This window comes from Dama dama, chromosome X (assembly GCF_033118175.1).
Source record: "Dama dama isolate Ldn47 chromosome X, ASM3311817v1, whole genome shotgun sequence".
NCBI lineage: Eukaryota > Metazoa > Chordata > Mammalia > Artiodactyla > Cervidae > Dama > Dama dama.
In genome coordinates this window covers 40,349,399-40,372,682 of record NC_083714.1, presented here as the reverse complement: position 1 = coordinate 40,372,682, position 23,284 = coordinate 40,349,399, and the positions used below count along the sequence as shown (strand labels likewise).

Below are 23,284 nucleotides of genomic sequence, written 5' to 3'. Positions count from 1 at the left end.
CATGCTATCAAGCTTACGCTCAAAATCCTTCAGGTTAGGCTTCAGCAGTATGAGAACTTCCAGATGTACAATCTGGATTTAGAAAAGGCAAAGGAGCTGGAGATCAAATTGCCAACATTCATTGGATCACAGAAAAAAGAATGAAATTGCTCCCTTCCCCCCCTCCCCAAAATCTACTTCTGCTTCACTGATTACACTAAAGCCTTTGACTGTGTGGATCACAACAAACTGTGGAAAATTCATAAAGAGATGGGAATACCAGACCACCACCTGTCTCCTGAGAAGCCTGTATGCGGGACAAGAAGCAACAGTTAGAACCTTACATGAAACAATGGACTGGTTCCAAATTGGGAAAGGAGTACGTCAAGGCTGTATATTGTCACCCTGCTTATTTAAGTCATATGCAGAGTATCTCATGCGAGATGCCGGGCTGAATGAAGTACAAGCTAGAATCAAGATTGCCGGGAGAAATATCAACAACCTCAGATGTGCAGATGATACCACTTTAGTGGCAAAAAGTGAAGAGGAACTAAGCCTCTTGATGAAGGTGAATGAGGAGAGTGAAAAAGTTTGTTTAAAGCTCAACATTGAAATATTAGAGAAAATGGCATCCAGTCCCCATCACTTCATGGCAAATAGATGGGGAAGAAGGAGAAACAGCGACAGATATTATTTTCTTGGGCTCCAAAACCACTGCAGACGGTGACTGCAGCCATGAAATTAAAAGATGCTTGCTCCTTGGAAGAAAAGCTATGACAATCCTAGACAGCATATTAAAAAGCAGAGATATCAGTTTTCCGACAAAGGTCCATCTAGTCAAAGCTATGGTTTTTCCAATAGTCGGGTACAGATATGAGAGTTAGACCATAAAGAAAGCTGAGCACTGAAGAATAGATTCTTTTGAAATGTGGTGTTGGAGAAGACTTTTGAGAGTCACTTGGACAGTAAGGAGATTAAACCAGTCAATCCTAAAGGAAATCAACCCTGAATATTCATTGGAAGGACTGATGCTGAAGCTGAAGCTCCAATACTTTGGCCACCTGATGTGAAGAACTGACTCATTTGAAAAGACTCTGATGCTTGGAAAGATTGAAGGCAGGAGTTGAAGGGGGCAACAGAGGATGAGATGGTTGGATGGCATCACCGATTCAATGGACATGACTTTGAGCAAAGTCCAGGAGATAGTGAAGGACAGAGAAGCCTGGCATGCTGCAGTCCATGGGGTCACAAAGAATCAGACACGACTTAGCAACTGAATAACAACAGCAACATTGCTGCAAATATATGGCGTACTTCAACAAGAGGCTTACTAGATTTTAGTAACCAGCTTTTCAGTTCCATATTTTAGTTCCTCATACATCAAAGATTATCAGTATCTCATTTCTTACATAATATCATCAGTCATTTCCATTTTAAGCCTTCCTAGATGTATTAGCTTATTATTATTATTTTATGTTTATATACTATATTTATTAATGACATAAATATATATAGGTATTTATAAATTATATATTCACTGTTTGCATGCTAAGTCACTTCAGTTGTGTCTGACTCTTTGTGACCTCATGGACTGTAGCCCACCAGGCTCCTCTGTCCATAGGGTTCTCCAGGCAAGAATACTAGAGTGTTTTGCCATGCCCTCCTCCAGGGGATCTTCTCAACCTGTATCTCTTACCTCTCCTGCATTGGCAGGAGACGTTCTTTACCACTAGCACCACCTGGGAAGTTTGTTTAAATATAAATCATAATTATATTTTATATTTGTATTATTACTCTCTAACATTGTTTGCAACACTGAAAAGGCAGATTTGTACTAGGCTGAATTGTTGTTGTTTAGTTGCTAAGTCATGTCTGACTTTTTTTGACCCTATGGACCGTAGCCCACCAGGCTCCTCTGCCCATGGAATTTTCCAGGCAAGAATACTGGAATGGGTTGCATTTCCTTCTCCAGGGGATCTTCTTGACCCAGGGATGGAACTCAGGTCTACTGCATTAGCAGGTGGGTTCTTTACCTCTGAGCCACCAAGGAAGCCCACTAGTCTGAATAGCCAGGACCATGGAACGTGTAAATGTCATCTTATTTGGAAAGAGGATCTTTGCAGAGGTGATTAAGGGCCTTCAGGTTATTACGAATTTTCCAGGTAGCCGCTATATGCCATCACAAGTGTGTTTATAAATGAGAGGCAGGGACTTCTCTTGTGGTCCAGTGCTTAAGACTCTGTGCTTTGACTGCAGAGGGAGGGCACAATTTCAATTCCCGGTTGGGGAACTAGGATGCTGTGCAGTGAGGCCAAAAAGAAGATAGAGGCACAGGTTTTAGTGATGTGGGTAGAAGGCAGGGAATGCTGGTAGGACCAGAGAATGGCTTCTCCCCTAGAAGGTCTAAAGAGAGCAGGGCCCAATGTGATTTCAGACTTCAGGCCTCCAGGACTATGGAAGAATAAATTTTTGTTGTTTTTCTTTTCACACTGCTTTATTTATTTATTTTTGGCTGCGCTGTGTCTTCAGTGCTTTCTCTAGTTGCAGAGAGTGCGAGTTACTCTCTAGATGCAGTGCATGGGCTTCCCTTGTGGAGCACAGGCTCTAGGAGCATGGGCTTCAGTGGTTGCAGCACGCAGGCTCAGCAGTTGTGATTTTCTGGCTCTGTGGTTCTTAGGCTTCAGTAGTCGTGGCACAGTGGTTCATTAGTTATGGCTCGTGGGCTCTAGAGCTCAGGCTCAATACTTGTGGCACATGGGCTTAGCTGCTCCCCACCCCCACTGCATGTGAGATTTTCCTGGGCCAGGGATCAGACCTGTGTTCCCTGCACTGACAGACAGATTCCTATCCACTTTGCCACCAGGGAAGTCCAACTTTTGTTGTTTTAAGCCACCAAGTTCTGTGATAATCTGCTATAGCAGCTCTAGGAAACTAATACAACCATGATATTCTTTAATTATAATAAACTTTTCTTTTAAATATGATACTGTATACAATATAGAAAAAAACTTAGCTTGAAATTGATCACCATAGATATACAGTTTAAATGAGCTGTCTTTTCCCGTTTTAAGCTTTTACACTGAAGAGGTTGGTCTCAATTTTAATAGGCCCTACAATTTGTTTAGCATCATTAATATATTTGGCTTAAACATCATGGTTCACTTTTTGTCAAACAATTTCTAAGTTCCTTCAATGCTTTCAAGGGCACCTGTAGGTGGATGACCTCCAAAATTGTGAGAAAATAAATTTTCTGCTGTTTAAACTACCCAGTCTGTGGTATTTTGTTATGGCAGCCCCAGTGTTACCGAGTCCAAACTCATATTGCTTGCAGCACAACAGGCCAATCAATGGAGAAACAAGCTGTTGGGGCAAGGAGTAGTGGCTTTATTAGGAAAGCCAGCAGGTTGAGAAGATGGTGGACCAGTTTCCCAAAGAAACATCCTGCCCAGGTTTGGATGCTAGTTTCTTTTATTGTAGTCACTTAGTCACTTAGTCATCTCCAACTCTTTGTGGCCCCATGGACTGTAACCCACTAGGCTCTTCTGTCCATGGAATTCTCCAGGCAAGAATACTGGAGTGAGTAGCCATTCCCTTCTCCAGGGGATCTTCCTAACCCAAGGATCAAACCTGTGTCTCCTGCACTGCAGGAAGATTCTTTACCATCTGAGCCACCAGGGAAGCCCCAAAAGACAATAATAAATTGTTGCAAATATTTCCTGGTTCTGGCAGACTCCAGAGGAGATGTGTTGATGTCTTCTTTCCTGCAGCCTTTCACAGGTGGGCCTAGTCAGAATGTTTCCTGTGAGCTAAGATATTTTAGCTTAACTTCATTGCTCAGGAGGCAGGGTCCTGGGAAATGGACCATTATGTCTACCTTAAGCTATATGATGCTGTGAAAGTGTTGCACTCAATATGCCAGCAAATAGGAAAACTCAGCAGTGGCCATAGGACTGGAAATGGTCAGTTTTCATTCCAATCCCAAAGAAAGGCAATGCCAAAGAATGCTCAAACTACCACACAATTGCACTCATCTCACATGCTAGTAAAGTAATGCTCAAAATTCTCCAAGCCAGGCTTCAACAATACATGAACCATGAACTTCCAGATGTTCAAGCTGGTTTTAGAAAAGACGGAGGAACCAGAGACCAAATTGCCAACACCCACTGAATCATCGAAAAAGCAAGAGTTCCAGAAAAACATCTCTTTCTGCTTTATTGACTATGCCAAAGCCTTTGACTGTGTGGATCCCAACAAACTGGAAAATTCTGAAAGAGATGGGAATACCAGACCACCTGACATACCTCTTGAGAAATCTGTATGCAGGTTAGGAAGTAACAGTTAGAACTGGACATGGACCAACAGACAGGTTCCAAATAGGAAAAGGAGTATGTCAAGACTGTATATTGTCACCCTGCTTGTTTAACTTATATGCAGAGTACATCATGAGAAACGCTGGGCTGGAGGAAGCACAAGCTGGAATCAAGACTGCTGGGAGAAATATCAATAACCTCAGATATGCAGATAACACCACCCTTAATGGCAGAAGGTGAAGAACTAAAAAGCCTTGTGATGAAAGTGAAAGAGGAGAGTGAAAAAGTTGGTTTAAAGCTCAACATTCAGAAAACTAAGATCATGGCATCCAGTCCCATCACTTCATGGCAGACAGATGGGGAAACAGTGGAAACAGTGGCTGACTTTATTTTTGGGGGGCTCCAAAATCACTGCAGATGGTGACTGCAGCCATGAAATAAAGACACTTAATTCCTTGGAAGGAATGTTGTGACCAACCTAGACAGCATATTAAAAAGCAGAGACATTACTTTGTCAATAAAGGTCCATCTAGTCAAGGTTATGCTTTTTCCAGTGGTCATGTATGGATGTGAGAGTTGGACTATAAAGGAAGCTGAGCACCGAAGAATTGATGCTTTTGAACTGTGGTGTTGGAGAAGAGTCTTGAGAGTCCTTTGGACTGCAAGGAGATCCAACCAGTCCATCCTAAAGGAGATCAGTTCTGAGTGTTCATTGGAAGGGCTGATGCTGAAGCTGAAACTCCAATACTTTGGCCACCTGATGCGAAGAACTGACTCATCTGAAAAGACCCTGATGCTGGGAAAGATTGAAGGCGAGAGGAGAAGGGGATGACAGAGGATGAGATGGTTGGATGGCATCACTGACTCAATGGACATGAGTTTGGGTAAACTCTGGGAGTTGGTGATGGACAGGGAAGCCTGGCATGCTGCAGTCCATGGGGTCACAAATAGTTGGACACAACTGAGCGACTGAAGTGAACTGAAGCTATAAGCAACATCTCTTTAGTGATTAACTTATAGCAAAAGCAATAGAATACAAAGGTTAAAGGAAAAGAAATTGATCCAATATGGAGTAAGATTTGTTCTTCCTTATTATAGTAGCAGACTAAGATAATATTGTTGCAGTAAATAGGGGGGATAATTGCAAGAGCAAAGTCCTTTAGTGGGTGAGGTTTATCTTCGCTAGGAGCACTGACAGTTCTTTCATTATAACAGGAGAGGGGACAGAGCAGATGTGTACAGATGCAGATAGCTTGGTTGACTTGGGGAGAAGGGGAGATGACTGGTTCAATTTTCTCAGTTAAATAAGCAAGATCATCATCTGGGAGTGAGGAGCGTAGAAAGAAAGATGCAGATCTGATGAGAAAAGCTAGTGTTTTCAATAATCTGATAAAGTGAAACAGTGAGTGAACTAGAGAAATACGGTAAGATTACTTGGTAGTGCTAAAGGCCCAATCAAGGTGTGAAATACCAAAGTGAATCCACAGACTTCCCTCATGATCCTAAGGGAAGGATCGGCTAAGACTCTGAGCTCCCAAGGCAGGCAGTCTGGGTTTGATTCCTGGTCAAGGAACTAGACCCCATATGCAGCAACTAAAAGATCCTGCATGCCACAACTGAGACATGGAACAGTCAAATTAATAAATATTTTTTTAAAAAGTGTATATTGTGTCTCTGGCATTGTGAGACCTGTGGGTAACTGTCATTTCAAGAATGTTATATAAATGAATCATACGCTATGTAACTTTTGGGGATTGGTTTGTCTTTCATTCAGCATCATTCACTTGAGATCTATGTAAGCTGTTGTGCGTATTGATAGTTTGTTCCTTTTTATTGCTGAGTAGGAGTCCATGATATGGATGGACCACAGTTCGTTTATCCATTTGCCTGTTGAAGGAAGGACATTTGGTTTATTTCCAGTTTGGGCTGCTACAAATAAAGCTGTTGTGAACATTTATGTATAGATACTGATATTTTTATTTTTTCTGGAATAGATTCCCAGGAGTATAATTGTTGGGTTAGATGGCAAATGCATGTTTAATTTTTTAACAAACTACAAACAACTTTTTTTTCAATTTTTTTAAAAAAATATTTAATTGGAGGATAATTGCTTTACAATGTCATGATGGTTTCTGCCATACAACTTTTTTTTCCCACAAACTACTTTTCCATAGTGGCTGCAACATTATACGTTCCCCCCAGCATTATGGGAGTGATCCCGTTTCTCTGCATCCTTAGCAGCATTTGCTGTTGTCACTGTTCTTTATTTTAGCTCTACTGATATGTGTGTAGTCAGATCTCACTGTGATTTTAATTTGCATTTTCCTAGTAGCTAATGATATATAACATCTTCTTCATGTGTTTATTTGCCATCCACATGTCCTACTTCAAGAGCTGTTTATGTCTTTTGTCCATTTTCTATTGGATTGTTTATTTTTTAACACTGAGTTTAAAATGTATTAAAAGGTGTTTTAGACTTTTTCACATGTATTCTAGATAGTAGGTCTTTATCACGTATATGGTTTGTCAGAGTTTCTCCCAAGTCTGTAGCTTGTCTTTTCATCCTTTTCAAATGGGTTTCAAAGAACAAAAGTTCTTAATTTTGATGAAGCCTAATTTTTAAACTTTTTTTGTTCTGTAGATTGTGATTTTATAATCTTCCAAACTTGTCATTATTTTCCTAGGATAAGTTTCTAAAATGACCTTGAGGAAGAACTTTAGGCATGATATAAAAGATGTACATCATAAAGGAAAAGATTGGTATATTTTATTATGTACAAAATTTAAAGTTTATGTATAGTAATTGCTAAGAAATTAATAAAATGTAAAAAAGGCAAATACTAACCAGGAAACAACTTAAAATATATATATATCAAAAAGTTAGTATCCTTAATATCTAAAGAGCGATTATAAGTGAACAAGAACAAACTGTATTAGGTCTCATTTGTTGTATGATGTAGAAGACATAATTAAAAGTGGACTGAGCCAGGGACTTCACTGGAAGTCCAGTGGTTAAGACTTTGCCTTCAGGACTTCCTGGTGGTGCAGTGGATTAGAATCCGCCTGCCAGTGGAGGCAACAAGGGTTCATTCCCTCGTCTGGGAAGATTCCACGGCCTTGGAGCGACTAAGACCCCGCACCACAACTACTGAGCCCACATGCTCTGGAGCCTGTGCTCCACAAGGAGAAGCCACTGCAATGAGAAGTCCAAGCACCATAACCAAGAGTAGCCTTCGCTGACCGCAACTAGAGAAAGCCCATGCAAAAGCCACAAAGACCCAGCACAGCCAAAAAAACCCCAACGACTTTGTCTTCCAATACAGGGGGTGCAGGCCAATCCCTGATCAGGGAGCTAAGATCTCACACGCCTTGTGGCCAAAAATCCAAAGCATAAAACAGAGGCAATATTGTAACAAATTAAATAAAGACTTTAAAAATGGTACACACCAAAAAAAAAAGTAGGCTAAGCCAACCTCTGCTTCTACACATGAAGGATTATGTAGTATGGACTTGTCCTCCCAATATAAACAACTTGAAAACCAGTCAGAATATATGAAACAACTCTTTCCAGAAACTGAGACAACCATCAGTACAGGACTTTGATCCCCAAAAGAAGCGAAACAAATAGAGAAGAACCCTATGGTCACTCAGATTTTTGCCTAGAGGCAAATTCAGTTCTATGACATGAGGAGGGGCAAATTGATTGGATGCTGTGTTGAAAAAAAGTCTCTGAAAGACATTTTAGGGACAAATGGGGGAAGTTTTAATATGAACTGAAAATTGGATGGCATTAGTGAATTTTGGTTATGTTGAAAATATCCTTAATTTGAGGAGAGGCATGCTGAAGTATTTAGGGTGATTTAGGGTGATAGGATGTCTGCAACTTATTTAATCATTTATTTACAAAAATATAGCCACTGAACCTATTTAGGCAAGTGAAATATGGCAGAATGTTTCTAATGATTAAATCTAGATGGTGGGGACAAAGGAGATCATCATATTCCCTCAGTCTTTCAGTAAGTTATACATTTTCCTTATTAAACTGTGTGTGGGGAGGGAGGAGTTTCAGTTTTAGTCCCCCATCCTGACTTTTTGGTTGGAATACAAACATCATGACTAGTGTCCAAGCAGTCTGTTTTATTTTATTTTTTTCTCATCACAATTGCCTTTTTATTTTATTATTATTATTATTATTTGGTTGCACCTCACAGCTTGTGGGATCTTAGTTCCCTGACCAGGGATTGAACCTTGGCCCTCAGCAGTGAGAGTGCAGAGTCCTACCACTAGCCCACCACAGAAGTCCCACAGTGGCCTTTTAAAAAATAGCAATTTTGTTGAGACATGATTAACATAGTATATAACTTGCCTATTTAAACTGTACAATTCAGTGGCTTTTAGTATATTTACAGAGTTGGGCAACCATCACCAAATCAATTTTAGAATATTTTCTTCACTTCCCCCTCCCCGCCTGGAAGTCCCACTCATATCCATTGGCAGTCAATCCTTATTTCCCCTCAACTCTCACCTCAGTCCTAGGCAACTGCTGTTCTGCTGTTCTACTTTCTATCTCTGTGGATTTGCCTATCCTCAGCATTTCATATAACTGACCATATGATATATAATCTTTTGTGACTGGCTTCTTTCACTTAGCATAATGTTTTCAAGGTTCATCCATGTGTAGGATGTGTCTGTACTTCACTTCTCTTTATAAATGAATAATATTCCCTTGTAACATTTTATTTATCCATTCATCAGGTGATATATATTTGAGTTTTCACTTTTTGGTTATTATGAATAATGATGCTATGAATCTTTGTGTACAAGATCTTATGTGGACATGTTTTCATTTCTCTTGGAGTGAAATTGTTAGCACATATGATAACTATATTAACATTTTGAGTCACTGCAAAACTGTTTTCCACTGCAGCGTACCATTTGACATTTCCACCAGCAATGTATGAGGGCTCTAATTTTGCAACAGCCACTCCAACACTTGTTATTGTCTGCATTTTTTTAATCATAGCTATCCTAATAGGTGTCAACTGGAATCTCATTGTGGTTTTGATTTGCATTTCCCTGAAGGCTAATGATGTACAGTACCCTTTCTTGTGCTTATTAGCTATTTGTATATCTTTGAATAGTATGCAAAGGCAAAATGATAGGATACTGAAAGAGGAACTCCCCAGGTTGGTAGGTGCCCGATATGCTACTGGAGATCAGTGGAGAAATAACTCCAGAAACAATGAAGGGATGGAGCCAAAGCAAAAACAATACCCAGTTGTGGATGGGACTGGTGATAGAAGCAAGGTTCGATGCTGTAAAGAGCAATAGTGCATAGGACCCTGGAATGTTAGGTCCATGAATCAAGGCAAATTGGAAGTGGTCAAACAGGAGATGGCAAGAGTGAATGTCGACATTCTAGGAATCAGCGAACTAAAATGGACTGGAATGGGTGAATTTAACTCAGATGACCATTATATCTACTACAATGGGCAGGAATCCCTTAGAAGAAATGGAATAGCCATCATGGTCAACAAAAGAGTCTGAAATGCAGTACTTGGATGCAATCTCAAAAATGATAGAATGATCTCTGTTCATTTCCAAGGGAAACCATTCGTTAATCCAAGCCTATGCTCCAATCAGTAACGCTGAAGAAGCTGAAGTTGAATGGTTCTATGAAGACCTACAAGACCTTTTAGAATTAACACCCAAAAAAGATGTCCTTTCCATTTTAAGGGACTGGAATACAAAAGTAGGAAGTCAAGAAACACCTGGAGTAACAGGCAAATGTGGCCTTGGACTACAGAATGAAGCAGGGCAAAGGCTAATAGAGTTCTGCCAAGAGAACACACTGGTCATAGCAAACACCCTCTTCCAACAACACAAGAGAAGACTCTACACATGAATATCACCAGATGGTCAACACCAAAATCAGATTGATTATATTCTTTGCAGTCAAAAATGGAGAAGCTCTATACAGGCAGCAAAAACAAGACCGGGAGCTGACTGTGGCTCAGATAATGAACTCTTTATTGCCAAATTCAGACTTAAATTGAAGAAAGTAGGGAAAACCACTACACCATTCAGGTATGACCTAAATCAAATCCCTTATGACTATACAGTGGAAGTGAGAAATAGATTTAAGGGACTAGATCTGATAGACAGTGCCTGATGAACTATGGATGGTGGTTCGTGACATTGTACAGGAGACAGGGATCAAGACCATCCCCATGGAAAAGAAATGCAAAAAGGCAAAATGGTTGTCTGAGGAGGCCTTACAAATAGCTGTGAAAAGAAGAGAAGTGAAAAGCAAAGGAGAAAAGGAAAGATATTCCCATTTGAATGCGGAGTTCCAAAGAATAGCAAGGAGAGATAAGAAAGCCTTCCTCAGCGATCAATGCAAAGAAATAGAGGAAAACGACACAATGGGAAGGACTAGAGATCTCTTCAAGAAAATTAGAGATACCAAAGGAACATTTCATGCAAAGATGGGCTCGATAAAGGACAGAAGTGGTATGGACCTAACAGAAGCAGAAGCTATTTAGAAGAGGTGGCAAGAATACACAGGAGAACTGTACAAAAAAGATATTCACGACCCAGATAATCATGATGGTGTGATCACTCACCTAGAGCCAGACATCCTGCAATGCAAAGTCAAGTGGGCCTTAGAAAGTATCACTATGAACAAAGCTAGTGGAGGTGATGGAATTCCAGTTGATCTATTTCAAATCCTGAAAGATGATGCTGTGAAAGTGTTGCACTCAATATGCCAGCAAATTTGGAAAACTCAGCAGTGGCCACAGGACTGGAAAAAGTCAGTTTTCATTCCAATCCCTAAGAAAGGCAATGCCAAAGAATGCTCAAACTACCACACAATTGCACTCATCTCACACGCTAGTAAAGTAATGCTCAAAATTCTCCAAGCCAGGCTTCAACAATACATGAACCATGAACTTCCAGATGTTCAAGCTGGTTTTAGAAAAGGCAGAGGAACCAGAGATCAAATTACCAACATCCAATGGATCATCGAAAAGGCAAGAGTTCCAGAAAAACATCTATTTCTGCTTTATTGACTATGCCAAAGCCTTTGACTGTGTGGATCACAATAAACTGTGGAAAATTCTGAAAGAGATGGGAATACCAGACCACCTGATCTGCCTCTTGAGAAACCCATATACAGGTCAGGAAGCAACAGTTAGAACTGGACAGGGACCAACAGACTTGTTCCAAATAGGAAAAGGAGGACGTCAAGGCTGTATATTGTCACCCTGCTTATTTAACTTATATGCAAAGTACATCATGAGAAACGCTGGGCTGGAAGAAGCACAAGCTGGAATCAAGGTTGCCGGGAGAAATATCAATAACCTCAGATATGCAGATGACACCACCCTTATGGCAGAAAGTGAAGAGGAACTAAAAAGCCTCTTGATGAAAGTGAAAGAGGAGAGTGAAAAAGCTGGCTTAAAGCTCAGCATTCAGAAAACTAAGATCATGGCATCTGGTCCCATCACTTCACGGCAAATAGATGGGGAAACAGTGGAAACAGTGGTTGACTTTATTTTTCTGGGCTCTAAAATCACTGCAGATGGTGACGGCAGCCATGAAATTAAAAGATGCTTACTCCTTGGAAGGAAAGTTATGACCAACCTAGATAGCATACTAAAAAGCAGAGACATTACTTTGCCAACAAAGGTGCGTCTAGTCAAGGTTATGGTTTTTCCAGTAGTCATGTATGGATGTGAGAGTTGGACTGTGAAGAAAGCTGAGTGCTGAAGAATTGATGCTTTTGAACTGTGGTGTTGGAGAAGACTCTTGAGAGTCCCTTGGACTGCAAGGAGATCCAACCAGTCCATCCTAAAGGAGATCAATCCTGGGTGTTCATTGGAAGGACTGATGCTGAAGCTGAAACTCCAATACTTTGGCCACCTCATTCGAAGAGTTGACTCATTGGAAAAAACCCTGATGCTGGGAGGGATTGGGGGCAGGAAGAGAAGGGGACGACAGAGGATGAGATGGCTGGATGGCATCACCGACTCGATGGACATGAGTTTGAGTGGATTCCGGGAGTTGGTGATGGACAGGGAGGCCTGGAGCGCTGCAATTCATGGGGTCGCAAAGAGTTGGACACGACTGAGTGACTGAACTGAACTGATATCTTTGGAGAAATGTCTCTTCAGACAATTTACCCATTTTTAGCTATTTGTCTCTTTGTTGTTGTAAGAGTTTTTTTTTTTTAAATATATATATATTCTGGATACAAGTCCCTAATCAGAAATATGATTTGCAAATATTTTCTCCCATACTGAGTTGTCTTTTTAGTTTCCTGATGGTGTACTTTGAAGGACAAAATTATTAGTTTTGAGAAAGACCAGTTTATCTCTTCTTTTCTTTTGTGGCTTGTGGCCATGGTGTGATATCTAAGAAACCACTGTGGGGACTTCCCTGGTGGTCCACTGATTGAGACTCTATGCTTTCAGTGCTGGGGGCGTCGGTTTGATCCCTGGTCCAGGAACTAAGATCCCACATGTTGTGCAGCCACAACAACAACAACAAACCCAGTGCTTAATCCAAATTCACACAAAGAATTATTTTGAACTATGAGGTGAGAAGCTAAAAATGGCAAAGTAACTGAAAAGTAGCATCCTGGATCTCTGATGACTAGGTAGCTGCATGCTAGCCTTGGACTGCCAAATTCTGCATTTGTTTTACATGAGAGTGAGATGAAGTATCTTATTTAAAAAATTGAGGACCTCTGTTTCCTAAAATGTGCTACAGAATGAATTATTTGCAAACAAATAACTGACATTGATTTAGTATCCATAAGATGTGACAAACTTTTTTTTTTTGGTTGCACACTTCGGCTTATGGATCTTAGGTCTCTGACCTGGGAACAAACACAGATACTCCCTACCTGCCCCCCTTCCCATTGCACAGTGGAAGCGTGGAGTCCCAACCACTGGACTGCTAGAGAACTCCCAGTATGACAAACTTTTATGAATCAGTAACAAAAAGGCAAACAACCTAGTAAAAAATGGGCAATAGAAATGAACAAAGATTTTACAGAAGAGGAAATATGTGTGGCCAATCAACGTATAAAAAAAATTCTCGGGACTTCCCTGGTGGTCCAGTGGTTAGGACTCTGTGCTTTCACTGCAGAGGTCCTGGGTTCCATCCCTGGTTGGGGAACTAAGATCCCCCAAGCTGTGTGGTGCAGCCAAAAAAAAGAAAAAAGGCTCAACCTTACTATTAATCACACAAGAGTAAATTTCACACCCACAAAAATTTTCTAAAAAATTAAAAAGTCTGTAATATGGAGTGTTAGCTATGATATGGAGTGACGGGAAATCATACCCTGCTTGTGGGAATGTAAATTTGTATAATCATCTTAGAAAACCACGCTTTGAGGATCGCTATGTAGCTAAGGACTAATTGTAGTGGGAGTAACTGAATAAACAAGCTGAAAAGACAGTTGGTTGTGGTTAGAAAATGTAGTGCTTGAATTCATGATGCAGGAGGCAGAGAAGTTTGTTCGATGACCAAGTACAAGGTGTGACCTTGCAAGTGGTTAGCTAAAGTGGAGGTGAGTTCACTAAAGATGATGAAGCATGTTAGTCTGGGTCCAGTCAGGACAGAGAAAGCACAGGGGGATTTTAACAGGAAAAGTTTAACATAAAGAATTACTAACGATAACAGGGGACTGGAGTAATAAGAGATTGGCTGGTAAGAAGTCAAGGGAACTCTAAAAGAATAGAGGAAGAGCAGGTATAATATACAATGGCAGACAATATAAAAACAATATGTAATAGTCACTACTCACAGAGCTGTGATAATCTCTCTTTCCCTGTATAGCTGAGATCCAGGCCTTGTTAGAGAAGTTGCCTGTGGTGTGCTGAGTCAGAGGAACTTGCTGGACATCCACCCTCTGGAACTGGCTGAAAATGTGCTTCTCTAGGATGTTTCTCATTCATAGGGGAGGTATCTCACCAGAAACACTTTGCTACAGAACCACCCCAGGGTGGTGCCAGGGGAAATTGCCACCCACTGTGCATTGAGGAAGCCAGTGCACAGAAGGTGGGCGCTAGGAGAGTGGAGGGTGGGGTGGGGTGGGGTGTCAGCGGGGATCAGGTGGGTAGGGGCGTGGTCTCGCCAGGAGCCCATGGAGGAAGCACACAGGAAACAAGAAGTAAAGCCCCTTCTTCCTGCCAGGTCTTTCCACCACCATCTACTGGATAAAATGTATCAAACCTGCTGGCAAAGGAACACAGCTTGAAAGGCCCCAGATCCATTTTCACAACAAAAAGAGGGACTGAGAGGTACTATATCAATTACAGGTACAGGAGGTCAAGAAACTGAGTGGTCATGCAGTTGGATTCTTGTTCTTGTGAATACTGAAATTATCACCAGTGTGTGCAGAAATTTTGGTGGAGCATAAGGCTATAAAACAACTTGTTTCAAGTGTGATCTTGGTTCACTGCCCCAGAATCAAGGGGATACTTTAATAATACAGATTCTTTTGTCCCACTGCAGATCGTCTAAACTAGGGTATTAGGGAATTGAGCCCCCAAATCTCTTTAACAAGTGCCCTAGATTTAAAATGTCAAAAATCAATTATGATTATTCCAAACACAGAAAAGTAAAGAAAATAACAAAATGGGTTCCAATGTACCCAGAAACCAATTTTAACAAATGTTAACACTTGCCTTATTTTCTGTAGGTCTTTTTACTTTTAATATAATATTACCAATTTACCAATTGGCACAAGTTCCACTCTCATGCCATTCTCCTCCCTCCATCACAAGAGGTGATTATTTTTGTACGTTGTCATTTGTAAATCACTGCTTTAGGTGATGGAGAGCCTTTGAGGGTTTTTGAGCAGGAATATTAAACTATTACAGAGGTGTTTTTGAAAAATCAACCAAACTGTGCTCTGCAAGGGAATTCATTAAGATGAGAGGATGAAGGGGGAAAGCCAGTGTTGAGGCAGTTTCAGTGGCCCAAGGTGTATTAAGGATCTGAAGTAGAACCAGAAACCTTTGCTCTTTGTATGGTAAAAACTATCTCAATATTGTAAAATAACTATCCTCCAATTTAAATAAATTAATTAATTGAAAAAAATAAAGAGTACTATACTAAAAAATTTTGTTGGGGACATTTAATTAATTAATTTAAAATTAATTTTTATAGGAGGATAGTTGTCTTTTTTAAAAATTTGATTTGCTCATAATTTATGTTCTACTTTATTTTAGGTGAAATCTATATGTAATTTCTACTTGAAAAAATAGACTTCAGTGCTCCCATTTAATTTAGTTTATGTTTTCCAATTTCTCTGTTTCTTACTTTTTTTTTTAATGTTCTTTCTCAAGCCTTTATCTATCAAGCATAGTAGAAAAGCTTTTGTATACATATAGTAATATATGTATAACATATATATTTTAGAAAACATGAATTTTTGCGTAGCTAAAAAGTTTATGACAGTTTGATTCCACTAGTTTAACTTAGTATAAATAGAATGTTACATTTTTAACTCATTCACTCAAAATTTTGGTATAATTCCATGTATTTTGGCATCCAGTATTACTGCTAAAAGTCTAGAAAGTTTAACATCTTAGTGATTTAAAAAAAATTGAATAAGTCTTGAAACTTCTAATCCAATTCTGAGAATATAAAGAAATATCATGTAAAAAAACCCAGAAAATTGACATGTGGCACAATATTATTAAGTATAATACAGCTTTTGTTCAAATTTCAAAAAATAATTGGGGACATTAAATTAATTAATTTAAAATTAATTTTCATTGGCATATAGTTGCTTTATCTTTTTAAAAGATTTGCTCATAATTTATGTTCCACTTTACCTTAGGAAATCTATGTATAATTTTAACTTGAAAAAATCTTCAAAAAAATATAGTTTGCAAAATAGAGCACATACTGGCTACCTTTTAACAAATCTGAACAATATTACTTGAATACAATACCAAGATTATAGAAATTCAAAGTTATAATCCTGTTCAGAAAACTCAGACTTAAAACATCTTTTCAGAAAGTTCAATGTCTGTCTTTTAAGGTTATTATGAAACTGATTTCATATCTTGTGTCATGTTGTGTGCTTAGTCAGTAAAGCAGAAGTAGATCTCTGCTTTATTGACTATGCCAAAGCCTTTGACTGTGTGGATCACAATAAACTGTGGAAAATTCTGAAAGAGATGGGCATACCAGACCACCTGACCTGCCTCTTGAGAAACCTGTATGCAGGTCAAGAAGCAAGAGTTAGAACTGGACAGGGACCAACAGACTGGTTCCAAATAGGAAAAGGAGTACGTCAAGGCTGTATGTTGTCACTGTGCTTATTTAACTTCTATGCAGAGTACATCATGAGAAACGCTGGGCTGGAGGAAGCACAAGCTGGAATCAAGACTGCTGGGAGAAATATCAATAACCTCAGATATGCAGATAACACCACCCTTAATGGCAGAAGGTGAAGAAGAACTAAAGAGCCTCTTGATGAAAGTGAAAGAGGAGAGTGAAAAAGCTGGCTTAGGGCGGGGCTAAAAAAAAAAAAAGAAAAAGAAAAAAAAAAAGCTGGCTTAAAGCTCAGCATTCAGAAAACTAAGATCATGGCATCTGGTCCCATCACTTCATGGCAAACAGATGGGGAAACAGTGGAAACAGTGGCTGAGTTTATTTTTTGGGGCTCCAAAATCACTGCAGATGGTGACTGCAGCCATGAAATAAAAAGACACTTACTCCTTGGAAGGAACGTTGTGACCAATCTAGACAGCATATTAAAAAGCGGAGACATTACTTTGCCAACAAAGGTGCATCTAGTCACAGTTATGGTTTTTCCAATAGTCATGTATGGATGTGAGAGTTGGACTATAAAGAAAGCTGAGCGCTGAAGAATTGATGCTTTTGAACTGTGGTGTTGGAGAAGACTCTTGAGAGTCCCTTGGACTGCAAGGAGATCCAACCAGTCCATCCTAAAGGAGATCAGTCCTGGGTGTCCACTGGAAGGACTGATGCTGAAGCTGAAACGCCAATACTTGGGCCACCTGATGCAAAGAGCTAACTCATTTGAAAATACCCTGATGCTGGGAAAGATTGAAGGCGAGAGGAGAAGGGGACAACAGAGGATGAGATGGTTGGATGGCATCACCAACTCAATGGACATGAGTTTGAACAAACTCTGGGAGTTGGTGATGGACAGGGAGGCCTGGCATGCTGCAGTCCATGGGGTCACAAAAAGTCACATACAACTGAGTGACTGAACTGGACTGTGTGCTTAGATAAAACGATCACTAGATTTCTGTATAGCAGAAGGAGAGCAGATAATGTTGTTCATCAAAATGGATAAACTCTAATATTCATATGATGGAAGAGAAAACTTAGGCTTCTGCTTGAATTAAATGAGTCAGTGAGGTAATTTCATGCAAGTTCTGGATACATTTATCCACCTTTACTTCTGCCATTCTCCTCTTGCAGTCTTGACAAGGTAACTTTTTGCAGAGTATTTTATTTTTTCATACTCTTATGTAAAGCCTGTGCTCTTTGCCGCTGTGATCTCCTGTCTTTCAACCCTCCACTCTGTTCCCCCAGGTCATTAACTTCTTTTCATTGCCCTGGGTTCCACTGTTAGTCATTTCACCGGTATGGTTGCTGCTGTCCTGGAATGCCTTGCTTTCTTGACATTTGCTCATACCAACCCTAACTTCCAATCTTTATACTAGTAGAAGTGTTTCTTCTGCTTTGAGATGGCCTTGCCTTTCTGATTTTACTGTATTGCTTACAGTCATTTGCAATAGCCAATGTCTAAAATGAGGCAGATTTTCACCCCAATAACCCCAGTGGGCTCAAGCCTATTTTGAACAAGGCTGGGTTCCTGAAATTACCCAGGCTTTATTCTTCAACAAAAAATGTAAGTGATACCTCAATAATACTGCTGGATTTGTTTGTCTGTAGAATACAATTTTGATGAGCAGTTGTAAGAAAACTGGTCAAATGAGATATCAAAGTATATTTAAGCAGGTTACATTTAAGAATTTCATTGATCAACACATGGATTTTGGTTTTATTTCCATTACATAGATTTGGTCTTGGATCAAAAGTCAATGAAAATGTTTGATTGACTATACTTATTTTGCTCATAAATATAATTATATCAAACTGAATATCTGGAGGTCAAATCTTTCTTATATAACTATTGATAGATACAACAACATGAATGAATCTCAAAGTGATGATGTTAACTGCAAGAAACCAGACAACAGAAAGTTCCATACTGTATGATTCCATTTATACAAGATTCTAGAAAATGCAAACTAATCTATAGGATTGAAAAAGCATTGTTCATTGTCTGGGATTTTAAGGGAAGGGAGGGAAGATGGGGTTGAAAGGGCACAATAACACTTTTTGGGGATGACAGAAAAATTTTTTGAATTGTGTATGTGTGTGTGTGTATGATTGTATCATGGGATGTACACATATGTCAAAATCCATTAAATCATACGTCTTGACTATGTGCGATTCATTATGTCAATTATATCTCAGTAAAAGTACAAAAATCATTAGCAAGGAAAACATGTTGGTTTTAAGTCATTAAAATGTCTGCTGTGTACCAGGCACTCTGCTGGGGACAGTGTTCATCAAGGCAGACAAGACCCCTCCCCTAGCGGAGGCTACGTTCTGGTGGAGGAGACAGATCAACAAATGACAATAGTCAAGTCTGGATAACTGTTATGACAAGGTAAAAAGGGGAAGCTTTGAAAGAATGTAGCCAGATTTTTTAAAAAAATTTTTATTTGGTTGCACCTGGTATCAGTTGCGGTATGTGGGATCTTCACTGTAGCATGTGGGCTCTAGTTCCCTTACCAGGGATGGAACCCCTGCATAGGGAGAGTGGAGTCTTAGCCCCTGGACTACCAGGGAAGTTCCCCAAACATGTAGCAGGATTATCTAAGCTGATTATTTGGTAGTAGATGCCTGTCACTATGTTGAAAAGATTCTGAAAGTTAGCAGGATCCCATGCATCAGGTGAGGGTAGTGATGGTGAGTACCATGCATTTGCTCAGATCAGGCTATACTGTTGGCCTTATCATAAATTTCCTAATCATGTGGCTGTTATAACTGGTTATGAAGATGTTTTAAGAATAGTGTAGATCTTTTGTTATAGACCAGTTTTTTTTTTCAGAGCAATATTATTAAGGCAAAGTGTTTCTTGTTGGGGAAACATCAACCTTCAGACTGTAGTATAGACAGAGGACAAGTGTTCTATTGTTCTCGAAAATTCTGTTTCCAAGTGCTTTTCACTCGCCTGATATGACTGTGTCTGAGCCTTTGCTAAGGGCACTGCAGCTGGATTGTGTAGTGGAACCAGGTCCAGAAAAAGAATCGCTCAAGAATGCAAGTAAACAGGATGTCAGATGTTATCCTTAGTCTATTTCCCTAAACATAGCTTTTTGGCTGCAAAGTAAAATGCCATTCTTCTAGTTTGTGCTTACACAGAGTGATGGCTGACAGCAGGCACAGTCTTCATCTGCTTGGCACGTTGTCACCGTGCAATTCAACGTGTTTTGCAAAGGAATGATCATGACACATTATCTCGGTGAGACAGTAAGAGGACATCCGGCCATTTCTTGGAAGAATTTTCCCAGCTTACCTTCTCTGAGCCCTGTTGTGCCAGCACAGCTCCCCACGAGGCTCAGATCTGTCTGACCTAAGAGCCAGTTGGCATCTTCTTCTTGACAGAAGCCAGATTTTCACTGGGGCTAGACTATTTATTGACAGCGTTTTCCCAGACTGCCCCATGAGTATCTCATTTCCAAGGTCCCCTGAAGTGCTGGCTCGCCTCTGTTTTCCCAGAGCGCACGCTGCCGTCTCTTTCCTCCCTCCCCAGCATCCTGCTCACTTCCTTCCCTTACAGTTTCTTACACTGTTGGTTTTTTTTGGGGGGGGGGGGGAGGGGTGTGAGTGTGTGTATGTATTTCTTCTTTTTTAAAAAAAAAAATCCTAGTGAATTTGTTTTGCAGCTTTTGAAAAAGAAACCCAGTGTTACCCAGGATTTCCCCCCCATTCATTCTATTTCTATGTCTTTGAGTGTGAGCTCTGTGGTTTTTCAAATCCCAGAATTGGAGTGGCTTCCACCGTTGTCTAAGGAACGTAGTTTTAGAGCTTTGCTCTGCAAGCACGAGAAGAGAACTCATAAAAAGGAAGACAACAGCAGATGCAATCGCGGATGTGGCTTAGTCCTTGCAGCTGCCCCAGAGAGGTGCTCGGGAGCGTTCAGTCTGCAGTAATGAATCCAGAAGAGCGCGTCGTGACCTGGCTCATATCCTTGGGAGTATTAGATTCCCCCAAAAAGACCATCTGTGATCCGGAGGAGTTCTTGAAGTCCTCGTTGAAAAATGGGGTAGTGCTGTGCAAACTGATCAACAGACTAAGGCCTGGCTCTGTAGAAAAGGTAAGGGAAATTTGCAGTATCTTTGGGGTTGCTCACCACCAGAGAGCAGGGGTAATGTCACTCTGGAGATTTTCAATTGCCTGGGTCAGGGGACACTCCTGCTTTCATCTCTTTCTGAGATTTAACTGTTCTTTCTTACTGTTTTCGTAGTTGGAAAAAGTCAGAAAATGAAAGGTTATCCTTTAGTGATTGGCCACTGGAGGTTAGTACAGTAAAAACCTGTGACCCCACTAGTGCCAGGGGCCAAGGAGAACACCCCTGTCACGAGCTGGCTCTGTCATAGAGGTGCGTGTTGTACCTGCCTGTGTACCGAGGACATGTTTTGAACCTGGGGTTCATGTGAGTCCGTGGAGTAATGGGGTGATTTGTAACATATATTCAGGGTGCTTATTGATGGTACGACTAAATTTAGTGTGGATTTTCTTCTCAAAGAAATAATGTATCCATTGAAAGAGAGGCTGTTTAGCAATCAGGAGAAATAATCCAAAATGCCACAACGGGTTTGTTAAAACAATAGAAACCAAATATATGTTTTGAATGCAACACGTGTTCAAAGTGAAACTAACCTTACTCATTTTTCAAAATCCAAAACTGTGAATGTTGGAAACCCATGATCACCAGTACGAATAATTTTTAAAATGGGCACCTTAAGTAAGTTTAAAAGTGGAGCCATAAATTATTTTCTTAAGGTCAGCAGGGAATAAGACACTGAGTACAGTTCATTTCCCTCCTTGAGGCAGCTTGTGTTTTTATTGAACATACCGATTTACTTATAATTTCTCAAACTTGGAAAACAGTGATAAAATGGAAAATGTCAAGAAATGTGATCAAATGTAAACTACAGCGAAGAGGAAAATACAATTTTTAACACATTATCATGAGGAGGACGGACGGGAAATGATAGGTTGAAAGCAGGAACCAGGATGAAAAAAACTTGCAGGGTGTCTCTAATTTGCTATCACCACGTTTTGGTAGAAAGCATGAGAAAGTTTATAAGTAGAGATGGCTTGGGGCTAAGGATTTGGTGACATTTGGAACAAGACCAACCGTTTAGATTTTTGCATCACTTCCTTCAGTGGTTAATTTCTCTTCCTGGATTGACAGCAGTGTTGGCCCCACCTTAAAAAGCCTACTTTATGTAGTTATCAGCGAATGATGCAATGATGTGTCCCGTTTGGGATGACAGTCTCCAACTGATATTTGACTGTGTTTCTCTAGTACTGTCTGGAGCCCCAGACTGAAGCTGACTGCACCAACAACATCAATGACTTCCTGAAAGGATGTGCAGCCCTTCAAGTGGAGGTAAGCCCACCCAGGTTGCCTTCCTTGTGGTCATTTTTCACTCTGCTAATGAAGATGGTGTTGTGGTAAAAGGCTTATTTTTACTGTTAAACAGAGGAAGCACTTTTATGGAAACCATGGTTAAGATCGATGGTCCCCAGTCATGGTTTGCTAGTTTGTTTGTTTTTCCAGAAACCAATTCCAAAGCAAAACAAAATCAAAATTCAAAATATGGTAACTTTTATCCTACTGTATAGCACAGAGAACCATATTCAATATCCTATGATAAACCATAATGGAAAAGAATACTAAGAAAAAGAACGTCTGTATATGTGTAACTGAATCATTTGGCTGTACAGAAGAAATTAACACAACATTGTAAATCAACTATAATTCAATTAAAAAAAAACAAAATATGGTACCACTTAAAAACAGCTCCCCAAATTTGTTGCATGACTCAAGGAATTCAAACCAGGGCTCTGTGACAACTTAGAGGGGTGGGATGGGGTGGGAGGTCGAAGGGAGATTTGAGAGGGTGGGGACATATGTATACCTATGGCTGATTCATGTAGAAGTATGGCAGAAACCAACACAATATTGCAAAGCAATTATCCTCCAATTAAAAATAAATTAAAAAACAAAACAAAACAGCTCCCAAGCTCTGAAAGCAGGCTTTTGGTGCCAGAGGTTGTATGGTGTGCATCCCTACTAAGTGGAGCCCAAAGTGGGCCACTGGATGCTGCAGAGGGTTACTGTAATCCTTTCGAGTTGGGAAGGGTGGAAAGATTATAACCACTTTTCCCCACTAACACTTTAGAACAGAGGCCATGAAAGAACTTGGCCCTGAGGTAGAAATTGTATATTAAGTTACACTGTATTCTTTTATGTTATGTGGATCCTTGCAGTAAGTATGGGGGGTGTTGCTGAAAAGGAGGTGACACTTTTGCTTGTATGTCACATTATTTAATGTCTCTGTGCCTTAGTGTTTTATTTATTTATTTTTTTCAATTATTTTTATTAGTTGGAGGCTAATTACTTCGCAACATTGCAGTGGGTTTTGTCATACATTGACATGAATCAGCCATGGAGTAAAAATATGGAACGCTTCACGAATTTGCGTATCATCCTTGCGCAGGGGCCATGCTAATCTTCTCTGTATCGTTCCAATTTTAGTATATGTGCTGCCGAAGCGAGCACTGTGCCTTAGTGTTTTAATCTGTAAAATGGACACAATAATAACTACCTCATGGGGCTGTTTTAA

General features: G+C 40.0%; 1 protein-coding gene and 2 non-coding genes across 6 annotated transcripts in view; 2 read left to right on the top strand and 1 right to left on the bottom strand.

Annotated features, from left to right (window-relative positions):
* Positions 1–13,402: 13,402 nt before the first annotated feature.
* Positions 13,403–13,475, top strand: TRNAE-UUC (transfer RNA glutamic acid (anticodon UUC)). Its single transcript has one exon. It is a non-coding gene; the product is annotated as a tRNA-Glu (tRNA).
* A 7,024-nt stretch (positions 13,476–20,499) lies between these two features.
* Positions 20,500–23,284, top strand: part of ARHGEF6 (Rac/Cdc42 guanine nucleotide exchange factor 6) — a 115,716-nt gene continuing 112,931 nt past the window's right edge. For 2 of the 4 annotated variants that reach the window (XM_061137098.1, XM_061137097.1), the window contains exons 1-2: positions 20,510–20,742; positions 21,961–22,044. In XM_061137098.1, the coding sequence (XP_060993081.1) occupies positions 20,518–20,742; positions 21,961–22,044 (309 nt within the window). In that variant the 5' untranslated portion in view covers positions 20,510–20,517. Of the gene's footprint in view, positions 20,743–21,960; positions 22,045–23,284 lie in introns of all 4 variants that reach the window. The other 2 variants (XM_061137095.1, XM_061137096.1) reach the window with 2 other exon arrangements.
* On the bottom strand, positions 23,114–23,220 carry LOC133053178 (U6 spliceosomal RNA). The gene has a single exon (XR_009692113.1). It is a non-coding gene; the product is annotated as a U6 spliceosomal RNA (small nuclear RNA).